The 14,407-nt window shown below is 34.0% G+C and overlaps 1 protein-coding gene across 17 annotated transcripts in view; it reads left to right on the plus strand.

The window, feature by feature from the left end:
- Window positions 1-8,156, plus strand: part of BCL2L11 (BCL2 like 11) — a 39,919-nt gene extending 31,763 nt beyond the window's left edge. For 8 of the 17 annotated variants that reach the window (XM_074287676.1, XM_074287678.1, XM_074287677.1 and 5 more), the window contains one exon: window positions 7,409-8,156. In XM_074287676.1, the coding sequence (XP_074143777.1) occupies window positions 7,409-7,510 (102 nt within the window). In that variant the 3' untranslated portion in view covers window positions 7,511-8,156. Of the gene's footprint in view, window positions 1-899; window positions 1,078-5,215; window positions 5,309-7,408 lie in introns of those variants that run through there. The other 9 variants (XR_012486071.1, XR_012486068.1, XR_012486069.1 and 6 more) reach the window with 4 other exon arrangements.
- The last annotated feature ends 6,251 nt before the right edge of the window (window positions 8,157-14,407 follow it).

Below are 14,407 nucleotides of genomic sequence, written 5' to 3' on the forward strand. Positions count from 1 at the left end.
ACTCATCCAGACCTATGTCCATATTCACATTCAAATATGTAATCATTTCAGAACTATAAATGCATACATTTGATTGACAGTTCTTGTCTTTTTTCTTGGTTTTACTACTTATGGAGGAAATGAGCATGTATCTGAGATGAAGCTTAGCATACAAAATACATTTTCTTACAATATCATTAGAATGCTATAGCTAACTGAACCCCAGAGCAAAGTGACATTGGGGTTGTGGTTAATTTACATTACATTTTCAGTGAACATTTATCTGAGGTTGAGGTGTCTCAGAACAGTGTGTTCTGAGACTAATTTTCATCTAATTTTGCCTGAGAAAGGAAATTAAAGCAAAACATTTCATAGGATTTTTTCAAATAGTGAAACTTGTTTAGTTAATTAGAAAGTTTATTTTACATACATTTCATTTATATATAGTTCTTTTGCAATATAGTTTGTTTTTAATAAAGCAAAGTATTATCTTAATAAGCAAGTTAATGGCACTCAAACTGTTACTTGATTTTGGATTAGAAATGTCATTTATAAACTCCATGAAACAGGGACTATTTTATCCTTTTTAATATTCACCCTTCCTTACATATAGTAAAAAGATCATCAGTGTTGTACTATGACTCATTTAACTATGCTCTTGAAATGATCTTATAAATGGCATTAAAATTACTTGAAATAATCTTACAAGGTTAAAATTAGTGATGTGTTCTGTGTATTAACAGTAATTTCCTTTGTAATATGGTATTTTAGGCATTCATGGCAACACTATGAAGTATATTAACTATACCTATTATTTGATATATAATTAGTTTTAAATGAGTATTTTATTAAGGTATAGTCCCCAAAAGGATAATTTGTGGTAATTAAATTTTTAATGCCAAAAAATGTTTCCACTGCAGAATGTCATTGTCACCGTGTGGAAGTTTACAGAGAGGGTGTTATCAGTTGATAAATACCTCAAAGTCCTATGAAAAATTTCGGAAAGGAAGGCAGAGCATCGGGGATACTGTGAATATTAGAAGACTAGCAAGTAAAACAACCAAGGAAAACATCAAATAATTCAGCCCTGTTGTCAAAGTGATTATAAAAATTTGTTAAACTGTTATGTAGAAAATAGCTTGTTTAAATGTTTACCATTTATCTTACACAGTTTCTGAATGATAGTTTTAAGTGTTAGAGTTCATTTATAAACTGATGCAGAAAGCTCAAGTGGTTAATATGTCCTTGATAATTTTTACATGTTGCAAAACTGTCTACTCCCACATGACTTCGTACAAGTCATTTAGATCCTTGTGGGGACTCCATTTCCTGATCTGTCAAGGTTGGACTAGATCTTTAAGATCCCTTCTAGCTCAAAAAAATGCTATAAAAAATTTAGGGTTATATTACCTTTCAAAGGAGGCTGGCACTGATATGTTTACATTAACATATAGTACTTTCTGGTTACAAAATATTTTGCATTCTTTTATTTCATTTGTTCTTCTCATTAACCTCCTATGAAGTAGGTTATACAAATATTCCTGTTTAGAGATGAGGAAACAGGCTCAGTGATTTAATTGTTAAGGTATCACAACTAAGATGAGTCCAGTCCAGGTCTTTAAATTCATTATTTTTTTTCATTATTTACACCATGTTGAACCACAAAAAAGTAAACCACCAAAGTAACAATAGATGTAGCTTTTAGGGGAGAGAGGTAGCAGTCTCATTAGTAATCCTCAAAACTCATACTGGCCAACAGTTTGGGACTCCTCTCTTAACAAACCTTTAACCAGAGCTTGTTACTTAGTAACCAAACTGATTAAATTTTTATTTTGTGTGTCTTTCTAAACTAGAAGTTTAGTTGAACTAAGACATGTCCTAAAGGGAAAGAGCAGAAACAGCATGGAGAATCAACTTCTGAATAATTGAATTAAAGTTAGGTATTTGTTTTCTGCAGAAGTAGCACAGGTGGTGCTATTTCCTGTCCCTTTGTTGTTGTTGTTGTTGTTGTTGTTGTTTTGGGAGGTTATTGTTAACTTGCTTTCTAAGGTGGGGAAATAGTCATTCTATTGGACTGGATACAGAGAAACATTTTTGAACAATAACAATTTTTTAAATTTAAAGAAAATCTCTAGAGAACCATCGTGGCCTACAAGAGACTTGCTGATACAGAGGTAAAATTATGCAGCAGGGATTTGTCTTTTATAACTTGAAAATTGGCCTTGAAGAAATCCTTTTGAGGTTGATGTTGCAGTTCCATTTTAGAAGTATTTAAACTATAATTGAATATCTCAAAGGTTTGTTTAAATGCCAGTTCTAGATTAGAAGTATCTATAGTTTCATTAGCCCCCAAGAATTTGAATCCTTAGCTCATAATTATAGAGAGGTATGTAGAGATACACACAGACACACACACACACACACACAAAAAAAGTGCGTGTGTCTGTCTATCTTTGAGATCAATATGCTATATTCTGTGATTGAGCACTTCCATATTTCAGGAAATTATATTAGTTGTGCATATTATATAAGCTTGATAATAGTGAGTGATTTAGATCAGTAGGTATTATGGAAATGATTGGCTAAACAGTCTTGATGCTGAAGCTGATTCTTGCTCTTGAATCTCTGTCAAGCTTGGTCTCAATTTTGGAATTTTTTTTTTTTTTTTAAGTTAGGGCATCCTTTTGAGCTTTCATTCAGGGGGATGTTGAAATAAGCAAGCTGGATGTTCTCCATGTATCTTTAAACTAAGAATGGGTTAGTGATTCTAGGTACAAAATGTCATTGGGAATTGCAAGATATTCTGAATTCCTGGCAAGATACCCAATAAATATGTAGCTTCAAAACCTAAAACTTACACACAATTAGAGATACAGTAGTTTAGCCTATGATACACTTATCACCTTTCCAGAACATGGGATGGGGGGAGAGGGATTGGAAGAGGAACAGAGAATAAATTAAGTGTAGAAGTCCTATATGTAGTATAAAAGGGTATTGATAGTAGGAAATTGTGAGTATCATAAGTTATGAGAATAGATATTAAAACTGTGCAGTCACTGCTTTGTTTTTTCTCAGATACCTCTTCCACATCCCCCTCCCTGCCAACATCTCTCTATTGACTTAGAAATCTTTCCTGTTAAAAACTTCTTAGAGTGTTATTTTTGGGTTCAGGCCCAGATACTGGGTCTTAGTCTGTTGTGGTAGCTTTGTACACTGAAAGCAGTGATAGCAAATATTTATTGCTCTGTCAATTAACAGGAAGGGGAAAAAACCCAAAATAATCATCTGAAGATACTACAGACTACTTGAACAGAAAGAAGAAATAGATGAATTTGTAAAACCACACAAGTCTAACATGGAAACATTATAAAGTAATAGTAGGGGACTTACATAATCCAGAAATCTTCATGTGCCAAATCTTGTCCTTTTTATACCTCCATAATATGTGTTGTATCCATTCCTTAGCATCTACCCATAGAACCATCAATGTGATTCTGGCCCTCATCATCTCTCACTTGGACTATTGTTTTAGCCTCTTTGAAGAGACTAGTTTCCCTGCTTTCTAGTCTACCCTCTCCAAATCATCCTTCACACATCTGCCAAACTGATTTTCTGAAAGCATAAACTTGGCCATGTGGCTGGTTCCTTGAGACATCCAGGGTTAGATATAAATCACTTTATCATTTAAAACCCTTTACATTCTTGACTCCAGCCTATCTTTCTAGCCTCAGTGTACATGATTCTCTTCCATTTTTTGGTCTAGTTAGTAAAAACAATCTTTGGTCAGCCTGTAAAATTCTAATGTTTTAGTGTCACTTCAGTCATATATATCAGATGATAGTGACAATTCACATATTTTTACTCATTTCCTTTTTTTTTTTTTTTTTTGCTTTTTACTTCATTTATTTTCAGATAGACTAAATGTTCTAAAACTGCATGTAGATATCAAATTTCTTTCTTGTACCCATCAAATCACATATTTAACTTTTAATTTCTCTTTCCTAAAAATGTATTTAGGCTCCTGTGTGCCCACTTCTCTGTATATATAGTAAGATTACACCTTTGCTTATTTGTTTGTTTATGTAGCATCATTAGTGTATGAAAAATTTTTCCAGGAAGAAGTGAATTTAGGAAACCAAAAGTAAATTAAGCTATCTTCTTTTTCTTTTGACAGTAATTCTTAATTAAGGTAGGAGACATTACTTACATAATCCAGTTACATAGATTGAACAGAAATTTCAGTTCCTGATAATGACATTTCTTAGAGCCCAATTAAGTTTTGTTTCCTGTACCTAGATGTATCTGTGTATGTATTCATATTCATGTTGTCAGTGTTAGAGAATAATACCTATGCTAACTGGCCTGAGCATGATAAATGTAAAAGTCAGCTTGATATATAGACTATAAAAGCATGGCCTTGGAGTCAGGCTAACTTGGGCTAAAGTCAACTGTTTTTGTCTATTAACAAAATACGTCTCAGTATTTGAAACAGCTCTTGAAGATTGCAAAGTATAAATAAGCTGCCTATATGCTATGATGGAGGGAATTTCTATACCAAGAGTTTCCAAAAGTAATATCACAAGTGTGTTCTCTTCTCTCTACTCCCTCCCCCCCCCCCAAAAAAAAATAACCATCTAGTCATGTTTTGATTAAGCATCTTAAACATCAGACAGTTAGCAATTTAATCAATTGTGCCTAGCTATCCATCAAGGATTTTCTGAGCTGGTAGAGTTTTTGATTTGAAAGTGGTTGTTTCCTAAGTTGAATCCTTTCCAAATGTAATTATATATTAAACTGGCTTAAAGGGTTTTAAATTGTCTGGGTAGTGTTTCTTTTTGAAAGTTTTGGCATTCTCTTCCTGATTAAATCATGTTCTTTTACTTGAAGTGTCTTGGGGGATCCTGTTTATAACTCATTTTATCAACTTCATGTATATGAATTTACTACCTTTTGTTTTTATAATTCTCAACATGTCATCCTCGAATTTTGAGATTGTTCACAAAGAGAACATGTATTTATTTGTATGAACATATTTATTGCCCAGAAATACTTTAAATGGAGATCTGCTAAGAGTTAGAAAAAATTCTCTTAAAATTGATTTCTTTAATTATCTCTGGACTCTGCTATAATTCTGTTCCCGATATTCTTTAAGTGTAAGCAAAACCTTTTCTCCTTTTGAACACTGATTATTGGGAAGTGAAGTCTTCTTTGAGTAACAGTATTTTTGTTAATCTAGGCAGTGTGGCATGGTTTCAAGAGCTTTGGGATTGGAGTTGGAAGTCAGCTTTGAGCCCCAGCTCTGCTACTTTTGCCAGCTGTATAATCTCAGGCAAGTCACTTAGTCTCGCCAGACTCTCCTTTTACTCATTGGTAAAAGGGAGCTACTGCATCAACACACATATTCCACATTTCCATCACATTGTGGTGGAAATCCAATGGGATAACAAATGAGATAGCACTTTGGAACACCCTATAAACTATGGTTATGAGAGACTATTAAAATAATTTCTAATAAAAAGCCATTTGTTTTGGAGACAGGTGCCTATATTTTGTTGATTGGCAGCTGCCTGATAGAATTAAATTCTTAGCTATTGTACCATTTTTTAGCAATGCTGCTACAGTGGATAGCTTTGGCAAAATAACTCACTCAAGACATTTCCTATCTTCAAATGAATGTTTTAAGATTATCAGTGAGTTCAAACTTAGTTTATAGTAAATCTTAGTTTTACTTTGACTAAGTGTCTCTCTTAGCTTATTAATATTCATTTCAACTTAAAATTAAGCTACCATCAAATTACTCTCACATACTAAAAGCAATGTAATTTTGAAAGTTAAATCAAAACAAAGCAATCTTGTGTGCAGAAAGATAAAAATCATAGACTGTGGTTACTTGAGTGCCTCTACAGGAATTGCATACATGAAGTGATTTCCTCCCATCTTGTTAGGGAGAGGCAAAAGGGAAATGCCCAAGCCTTATCACAATCCCATTATGTCAAACTAAAGCTTGAGAGCTCATGTAAACAGTTTAGAGAAAGAAAATCTAGTTGTAGCCTGTGTAGGTTTGCATTGTTTTAAATCTGAAAGGTGGTCACTACCCCCTAAGAATAGTTACTCTTATCTGGTGGAAGACTAGAGTAAGTTCTATGACTGTGTTATTATAGTCATTTAAGCCCTTTCTCAGAAGCTTTAAGGAGAAGGTTCTTAGGTGTAAAAAAGAAGAGAGTAATATCTACAGATAGTATTTTAGATTTCATCCTTTGACTTACCCATTAAGGAAAAGGTCAGATTTCGTACTTTTGCAATATGCCTGTAGATTGCATTTGTGAATATGAAGACACATGTTTACCAACACATTTATGATTATTATTTTACAAAGTGGAAGATATCCTAGAAACCCAGATTTGCCTCTGGAAACCTTAAAGTAGTTTTATATATCCCTTAACATTTCTAATAGGTTGTTGTTGAATGCTTCCTGAGTTTCTCAAATTGAAATAAATGATGATCACTGGAAAAAAATGAAAAGAGCTCTTTTTTTGGAGAGTTTTTCCCTTGGGGTGGGAAAGAATGAAGGTAGCTTTATGTTTCTTTTCTGTTCATATTGTGCACCAATCTTGACCAGTGTTTATACAGGTGGAGTCACTTGAGAGCAATTAGAGGTTCACTAGTTCATTAGTTCTGGCACAGATTGTCTGTAGCTTTATTTAGCTTCTTAGGGCAAATTACACCAAATCACTGGTTTCTTAAATAAATTATAGCTACCAGAATTCACCCTTGGGGGAATCTGAAACTTTTTTTTAAGAGTCAACAATTTTGACAATGATAGAATTATACCCCAAACATACCATAAGTTATTTTTTCTTTTTTTTCTCTCACTGTCTTCTACCCCCTTTTCTTTTAATCTATTATAAACTCCATTAAATTATACTAGGTTTTTTTTTTTTATATTAAGGCTTGAAACTCCTTAGAGAACTCAATAGAGTTAAGTTGGAAAGATTGAATCCCTTTGTAGTAAATTGAGAGAAATTTCTGTCTTCTACCAGCTAAACTTTTCCCTTTTATATATTATAGCTCTCTGAACCTTGACCATCATCCTAACTGATATAAGACAGAATATGATAGCAACACAAGCCTCCTAAAAAAATTATGGGCATTAGTAGGTTTTCTATATTTGTATTTCCTTTTACATTTGTTTTGCAGATAAATACCATATGCTCCTCATTCTGTAATAACATCATTATATTGAGGAAGAAATTTGTTAACTAAAAATTAGAAATGACTGCTGGGAAGAAAATGTTATTTGTGCCTTCACTTTGATATTATAGTAGATCTTCAAAGCATAACTTTTAAACTATTTAGAATGGAGGAGGGAAAGGTATGTTCTGCCTCAAAAAGGTAACAATACTAAATGGTTTGTCTCTCTTTGTTGCAGGGTTTTTTGGATAATAACTATCAAGCAGCAGATGATCATCACCAAATGGTTATTTTACGGCTATTACATTACATCATCCGCCTTGTTTGGAGAATGCAGTGACAATTCTTTAAGAAGTGAAAGAGTGCACAGAAATTTTTACTTGTTACATACAAGTCACCAAGTTAAAGTACCACTTGCATCTTCATATCATTACTATGCAATCAACAGGTTCTTTCCCTAAAGGACAGAAGGGCAATAGGACTCCACATTTTTGAAGACACCTGTACATGAACTTGAAAGTGGATTTTCTTCATCACATGACGAAATTTTGTAAAAGGGAGTTCATTGTGAATGTAGATGATGGATTTTTTTAATGTATCAATCACCATTCTTTGAAGCAGCATTTTATGCAAGAGTGGTGTTTACATTGGTATGTTTTTCAACTTCTTTAATAAGAAGGAACAAGTTTTCAAAAAGGAAATGGAAACTTTTTAACAAACTCATGAATGATTTTTGTACTAAATTTTAAGAACCTATTGCTTAAGTCTCAAAAGAGGATGATGTATATATCCTGCAGTGGAAACTGAGCCGGCTAATTTGTAAGCTGCCTTAGTTTATTTTTGGGGGATTATTGTACAGTTTTTTTCCTTCTCTTTTTTTCTTTTTAAGCAGGGAGAAGTGTGTGTCTCCTATTGTTCTAGCCTCTTTTTTCTGTACTATCTTTATACCAAAATCAGCATAATAAAATGGAGCTGGTTAAAAAGGGGTAGGTTGTCAGCCTACACCAACATGTTTCTCCCCTTTGTAAATACTTAACTCCCTCTTAAAATTTACTTGTATCTGTGACAGACTTGACTGTCAAGGGGCCAGACTTGAGGTTACCTTTGAGCACTCCCTATCTTCTTTTGGAGAGCTTCCAGTTTTTGTAGCCAGTTTAGATTCTTAAGAGATACAAATAGGTTCCAAGTAAATTAACATGGTTTAAAAATTAAATCAAATAGATTTAAATAATTTTGGTCTTCACAATTGTAATGAGTATCACTTTTTTTTTTTCCTTTTTTAAAATAATGATCACCAGCCTGGACAGTATTTGTTTTAACTTATTTTAATGGATGTTTCTTTGGAAAGTCTGAGGAGGCTGTAGCAATAAAAAAAAAAAAACAGAATAGTGAGTTGGTTGGGACTTTTGGCTACTGGCTACTGTTTATAGATTGTTAATGCAGGGATGAAATGCTGTAGTTGTAGAATATAAAGAGCCAAAAGTTTTTGGTTACCCCTCAGAGAGACTTGATTGATTGCATGACCAAAGCTTGAGTCCAGATTGCCCAATGATTTAACTAAATAGGAAATGCCTTGCCAGATGAGGTGGGATTGGGAGAAACTCCTTCAGTTGACAGTTTAAAGACTCATCAATGAGATTTTCTTTAGAATCCCACTAACCTATGATGCCTGAAATTTCCCCAAATCAAATTCCTTCGGAAGTACAGGTTTAATTCTGGTTTCACCAGTACCCTAGAAAAATTCAATTGGGCATAATTATGAAATGTTCCAACATATTTAATATTTCAAGCCATCTCTAAGCCTCTGAGTGCCATTTTCTTAATTTGAGAGATAAATTTTTAAATGAATTCTGTGCACTGGTCATCAGTGCCTCATCCCTGGCAGGTGTAGCTCTTCCCGTAGATATGATCTTATTCCTGATTACTGTAACTTTTACATCTTGAAGTTGCCAACAAAGTCAGGACTAAGAATCTAAAAAGATTTCTGTTTATTTTTATTTTTATTTTTTCAAAGAAAAACAGTCCATGGAGTTTGCATTTTATCCACGAATGGGAGAGGGAGGTCATATGGTTTGGGGGATTTTTTCACGAACCCCGCTACTTTTTCATGATGAAAAGTTAGCCTTCTGAGCAATTTTTTTGTTTCATAGTAATTTTTGGATTGCCAGATAAGATTCAGCAGTGCCAATTTGACAATTGAAGAAAAATGTTGAATATGTGGTTTCATAATTGCATATACTTTTTTGGGGGTCCATCTTTCCCATATAGTCAGAGGAATTTTTTTTTTTTTTGCTACCACTCTTTTCTTTCCCTCTTAGTGATTTGGAATTAGGTTCATAGGAATTATGTTGGATCCCAGCTATGGTTTCTTGAATTAGTCTTGAAACCTTATATAGTAAGGTCACATTGTCCACTGGTTGTGAGAATGAACAAAGACTGTAACAGAAAGTATTAACATTTGTGTACCTTGCTGGACACACCAAAGATGTTTGGTTCCACCTGAATCCCCCACTTGGATATCTATGATCATATTCTAATTTCTACAGCTGGAGCACTTTACTTCTGTTTCTTTTAAGTATCCATCTCCCCTGGGAGCTGGAAGCAATGCAACTGATAAAAAGGACATTTTTGTAAGGCTCTGCTGGCCCAGTGCCACAGTGGGGATTAATGTCTTTTTTTGTACATTTACCTCAAGCATGGTAGAGCAACAGGTTTGCCACCATTGCTTCAGGCTGATGATATAGATAAGCCTAGTAGAAATTCTATGAATTATGGAAGCAGTAGAGAATAGAATGTTGGCACCATGAGTTTGAGAGAGAAATACATTTCTCTGTACTGTATCTCTTAGAGATCACGATGCCTGCAGCAGGAGTATACCTTGGGTATACTTTTTTTTTTTTTTTTTTTTTTTTTTTTTTTTAAAGACAGCTAGTTCCACTTTTTGAAAACTTAATGCGGGTTTTGTGCCTTGACAACCTCTACCCACGTTGGGTTTGTAGTAAGTCTCCCATGGCATAACACTGAAATGCAATAAGCAAATATAAAATAGTTAATTCCATGAGTAACTCTTCAGATGACATATCCTTTCTATCCTGCCAAAACTTTATGAAGAATTTTCTTTGGTTGTGGAGAAACCAGTTTAAATTTCTTCTGATATAAAAATTTGTATAAAAATTTTCCCTCATTCCCTCCCTTAAATCTCTCTTTTATTTTACTGTAAATATTTGAATATTTATTAGAGTAGGACATCTTTACTTAACTCTTATCAACTGAGCCAAATGTCTGTGTGCAATTGTGTGTGGTTCTTTTGTCTTTTCTGTAAGATTTTGTAAATAAGTAAAAATCACTGTTTTCTAAACTTTTTTTAGATTTTGACATTTGTAAATATGTAGATTCTTTTCTGTGTAATGTGTTCTACTGTTTCATAATGCTGTAACTTGTAGAAATATTGTATATTTATTTTCTGCTTATTTAATTTCTCATGTTCTGTAAAGTTATGCATTCCCTTTTCCCTTCCCCAGATTATCTGCTTTAACACAGAAGGAGTGATTGATCAGTTTAATGCACTGTCTCTTTCAGTGCTGTCTGTATGGTTTTTCTACTGTGGTCCTTTATATTTCATTCTTATTCATTTTACTTTTTTTAAACTTTTAGGCTTTGCCATTGTGGTTTTTAAATACGAAGGGAACTGATAATAGCCAACTGCTGGAAATGACTCAAAGCATTAGCCAAGTTGAGTTGTTCCAGTTGTAAACTATAGCAGATTATGTTTGCCCTAAGCCCCGTCTTTAGGTAGAAAATACATTGAGCTTGAGAAAAGTTGACTGCCATTGACTAATCAAAATAAACAAAAAGTGATCAGATTGTAAAGATTGCCAAGATCTGGGATTCAAGGGATAAGTGAACAGGAGATCACTTACCTAGTTTGGTTCCCCTGTTTTTTCTCCTTCATTTGTTAGAAAGGAAATAAGATTAGAACCCTATGTTTTTGTTTTTGCCTTATCCCTCCCTCCTCATCCCTCCAGCCATTTACTTGGGAGCAAGCTGATGATAAATTTACTTATTTTAAGATCAGTGTGTTATTTACTTTGTAGTTGAAATATGGTTTATCCTTCTTATCCTTCTTCCCTCAATGGAATAGTAACCCGTAACATTCTGATAGTCCTATTAATTTGGCCTCAGTTTAGTTTGTATTTCACTTGAGATTATTTTGAGTCCAGATGAAAAAAAAATTTAATTGGCTATTAGGATGTGCTAAGTTGTGAATGTTTTAAGAAAATTTATTTGCTGATAGGCTCCATATATAAGTGAAAAGCCCTGCAATTGCAGTTTAGTCTGGTGCCTACATGTGTATCTATTACTCTGCACTCATACACACAATGGATGTATGGGAGCTTTGGTGCATGCACACAGGTAAATCAACTGTGTAACTTGATATTTACACATACAGACATTTCCTTATACAACAAGAAGCACCCTCAAGTTCTCATGTAAATAACTTGACTACTTATTTTTTGGGGGCTTTCAGAAAATATAAATATTTTGTACCCTGGTTTTAAGACCACTAATACTGTATACAAACTCATCAGGTACCAATATGTACATAGCACTGATCTGTAACTTAGACTGATTAATCACTTACTTTGTTTCATAGGACCCAGCATATGTAGCATTTTTATTGCAATTTCCCTGGCTTACTTGTGTTTTGCACTGATGAATTTTTGACAGGGTAATTGTCACTTTACTTGTGCAATACTGCTGTAAATAATTGCAGATTTTTTAAGGAAAACTCAATCTTTTATGTTCTTTAATAATGAATTTTATATAAATAAAACCTTCAACTAGTTTTCTTGTGTGGTATGCTTTTACTGGCTTAATTTAATCAAAGAGTGTGTATGTAGCAACTACATTGCAATTGTGTTTGGTTATACATAAAGCTGGATCCCAATTAGAACAAAGAATATTGTGATGTGGTCATATATATTCAAATCTACCATTTGAAAGGATTTATTAGTGCCAGCCCAATAGACGTGTACCTTGTGATTTTGCATATCACATATTGCAGATGAGGAAATTCAACCACTGAAGGACCAATCCTCTTGAGAGACCTTCAGATCCTCTGAGAGATTAACAATCAAAACCAGAATTGATTTCCCAGATGTCCTGACATTCCTCCATACCATGCTGCCTTTGATTGGGGTTGTAGTTACATTCTGTACAGTTTTGTGCTTGGAAACAATTGCTTTCTAAGGGTAGAGCCAGCAAACTGCTTCATCATCATTCTAATCAGTATACCAAATGTTTTGTAATACAATGTACAACACACATGTACCAGACTATCCTTTTAGGGGAAAATGACAGTTTTGCTAATACTTTATTAGGAAATAGCCCAAGATGGCTTATTAGCCTAGAGTTCTATTAATCTAGATCTTTACCTTATAGTTTAAGTCCTGTCCTGCAAGAATTCTTGAGTTTCTATTTTGTTCTAGTCCAAAATTATATTGTGGCTTAACTTTGGAAAAAGGTAGTTTCCTTTCTTGGCCCCTCCCCTTCTGCTCTGCATAATGAGACTTTATAAGTATAATCACTACTCTCTTAAGTCTTGTGACTGCCACTCTACCATTTTTATTTCATTGTTAAAAACTGGCATTCAGGATATGAATTAACTCCAAGATGTTAGGGAGAAACTGAAGTTTGGCCTTGGAGGAAAGGCTGTAGAAATCTCAAATGAGTAATTTGAGGATTTTTGCCACATATATTTTAATACTAGTTATTGCTGGGAGTGGGGGGGGAGTGCTTAGATCTTTTATCTTTAATCTTTTGCTTTACTAAATCTGAATTACATTGTAATAAGGATTTGTAGAAATTTTTGGATTTGTTTTGGTCTGATACTCAAATCGCCTTGGTTTGACCACCAGATGCTGTGTTTTTCACCAAAGCTGTTCACGAAGACCATCTTCTAAGGCATGGAAAGGTTTCTATCTCAGCAGTGGTGGAGGCAATATTCAGATTGAAGAAACATCAAGAATAATTGAGGTGTAAACAGTATAAGAGTAGTACAGTATTCCCCAAACCTTAAGATTAACTATTACAATACAGTATCTTTTCCACAGTACAACTTTCCCCAATTGGGGTTACAGGTTGGTATAAGAAATGGGAATTTTGGGGGAAGTTTTTCAGAAACCGTAGATGACATGCAAAGGCCAGCAGACAACACAGAAAAAGTTTTTTCTTTTTCATACATTATTTTACCTACTATTGACTTTCATATAGCCTCTAAGTACTTAACTCAAATATTACAATAAGGTCCTGTAAACATCCCATTAAAAAAACAACAACAAAAAAAAAAACCAGGAAAATTCAAAGTCCTGGTGTGAAGGGGAGGACCAAATGATTTTAGATTTTTCAGATCTGTTGCAGAGGTGCATCATCTCCTAAGGGGTCAGGGATAGTATTGTGATAAGCACATTTGGTAGAAGCAAGTCACTTCTGTACAGGGTAGTTTACATCTAGAACCACAAAAACAAAATACTGTAGTCCAGGGAACTTGCTTTCTACTGAAGGAAGGAAGAAATAAAAGCAAAGAAATAACATTATTTCAAAAAGGAGCAATTGCTAGTGATTGGAACTTAGGAAGGACTTGTGTAATTAGTAGCATGTGTGCCATGATTTGAAGGAAGCTAGGGATTTTAAGATGCATTCTCATCAGCACTAGAGTATAGACAGTTATAGACTTGATTAGAGGAAAAACTTTATAAAAGGTTTATATCACTTGCTACTTCTCTAAGAAGCTCCTAATGCTTTTAGGTAGTTATTACAAACTTCAGATTTTGTTCCCATATTGTAGAATGGAAAAACTGATTTTAAGCAAGTCACTTCATCTCTCTGTACCTCAGTTTCTTAACCTCTAAAGTGAGGAAGTTGGATTGGGTGTCCAGATTTCTTTCCAGCTCTTACAATTATCATAGAATAATAAATTACTAAATAGGAATAAAGTCAGCTGTCATTCTGAGGCCAGTTATGTTTTAACACATTAGTCTGCGGATTAGAGCAAAAAGGATTGGGAGAGGGGTGAAGAAAGGGAAACAAGTATAGAGGTTTTAATATTAACATGACTAGTCTGTTTTATGTCTCTCTCTGACAATTAAGTCATACAAGGAGGATTATAATTCACTATTTTATCACCTATTTAAGACAAGACTCCAGTTTGCTACATACTGCCACAGGCATTTGTATC

The sequence above is a fragment of the Sminthopsis crassicaudata genome, chromosome 2, assembly GCF_048593235.1.
Source record: "Sminthopsis crassicaudata isolate SCR6 chromosome 2, ASM4859323v1, whole genome shotgun sequence".
Classification (NCBI taxonomy): domain Eukaryota; kingdom Metazoa; phylum Chordata; class Mammalia; order Dasyuromorphia; family Dasyuridae; genus Sminthopsis; species Sminthopsis crassicaudata.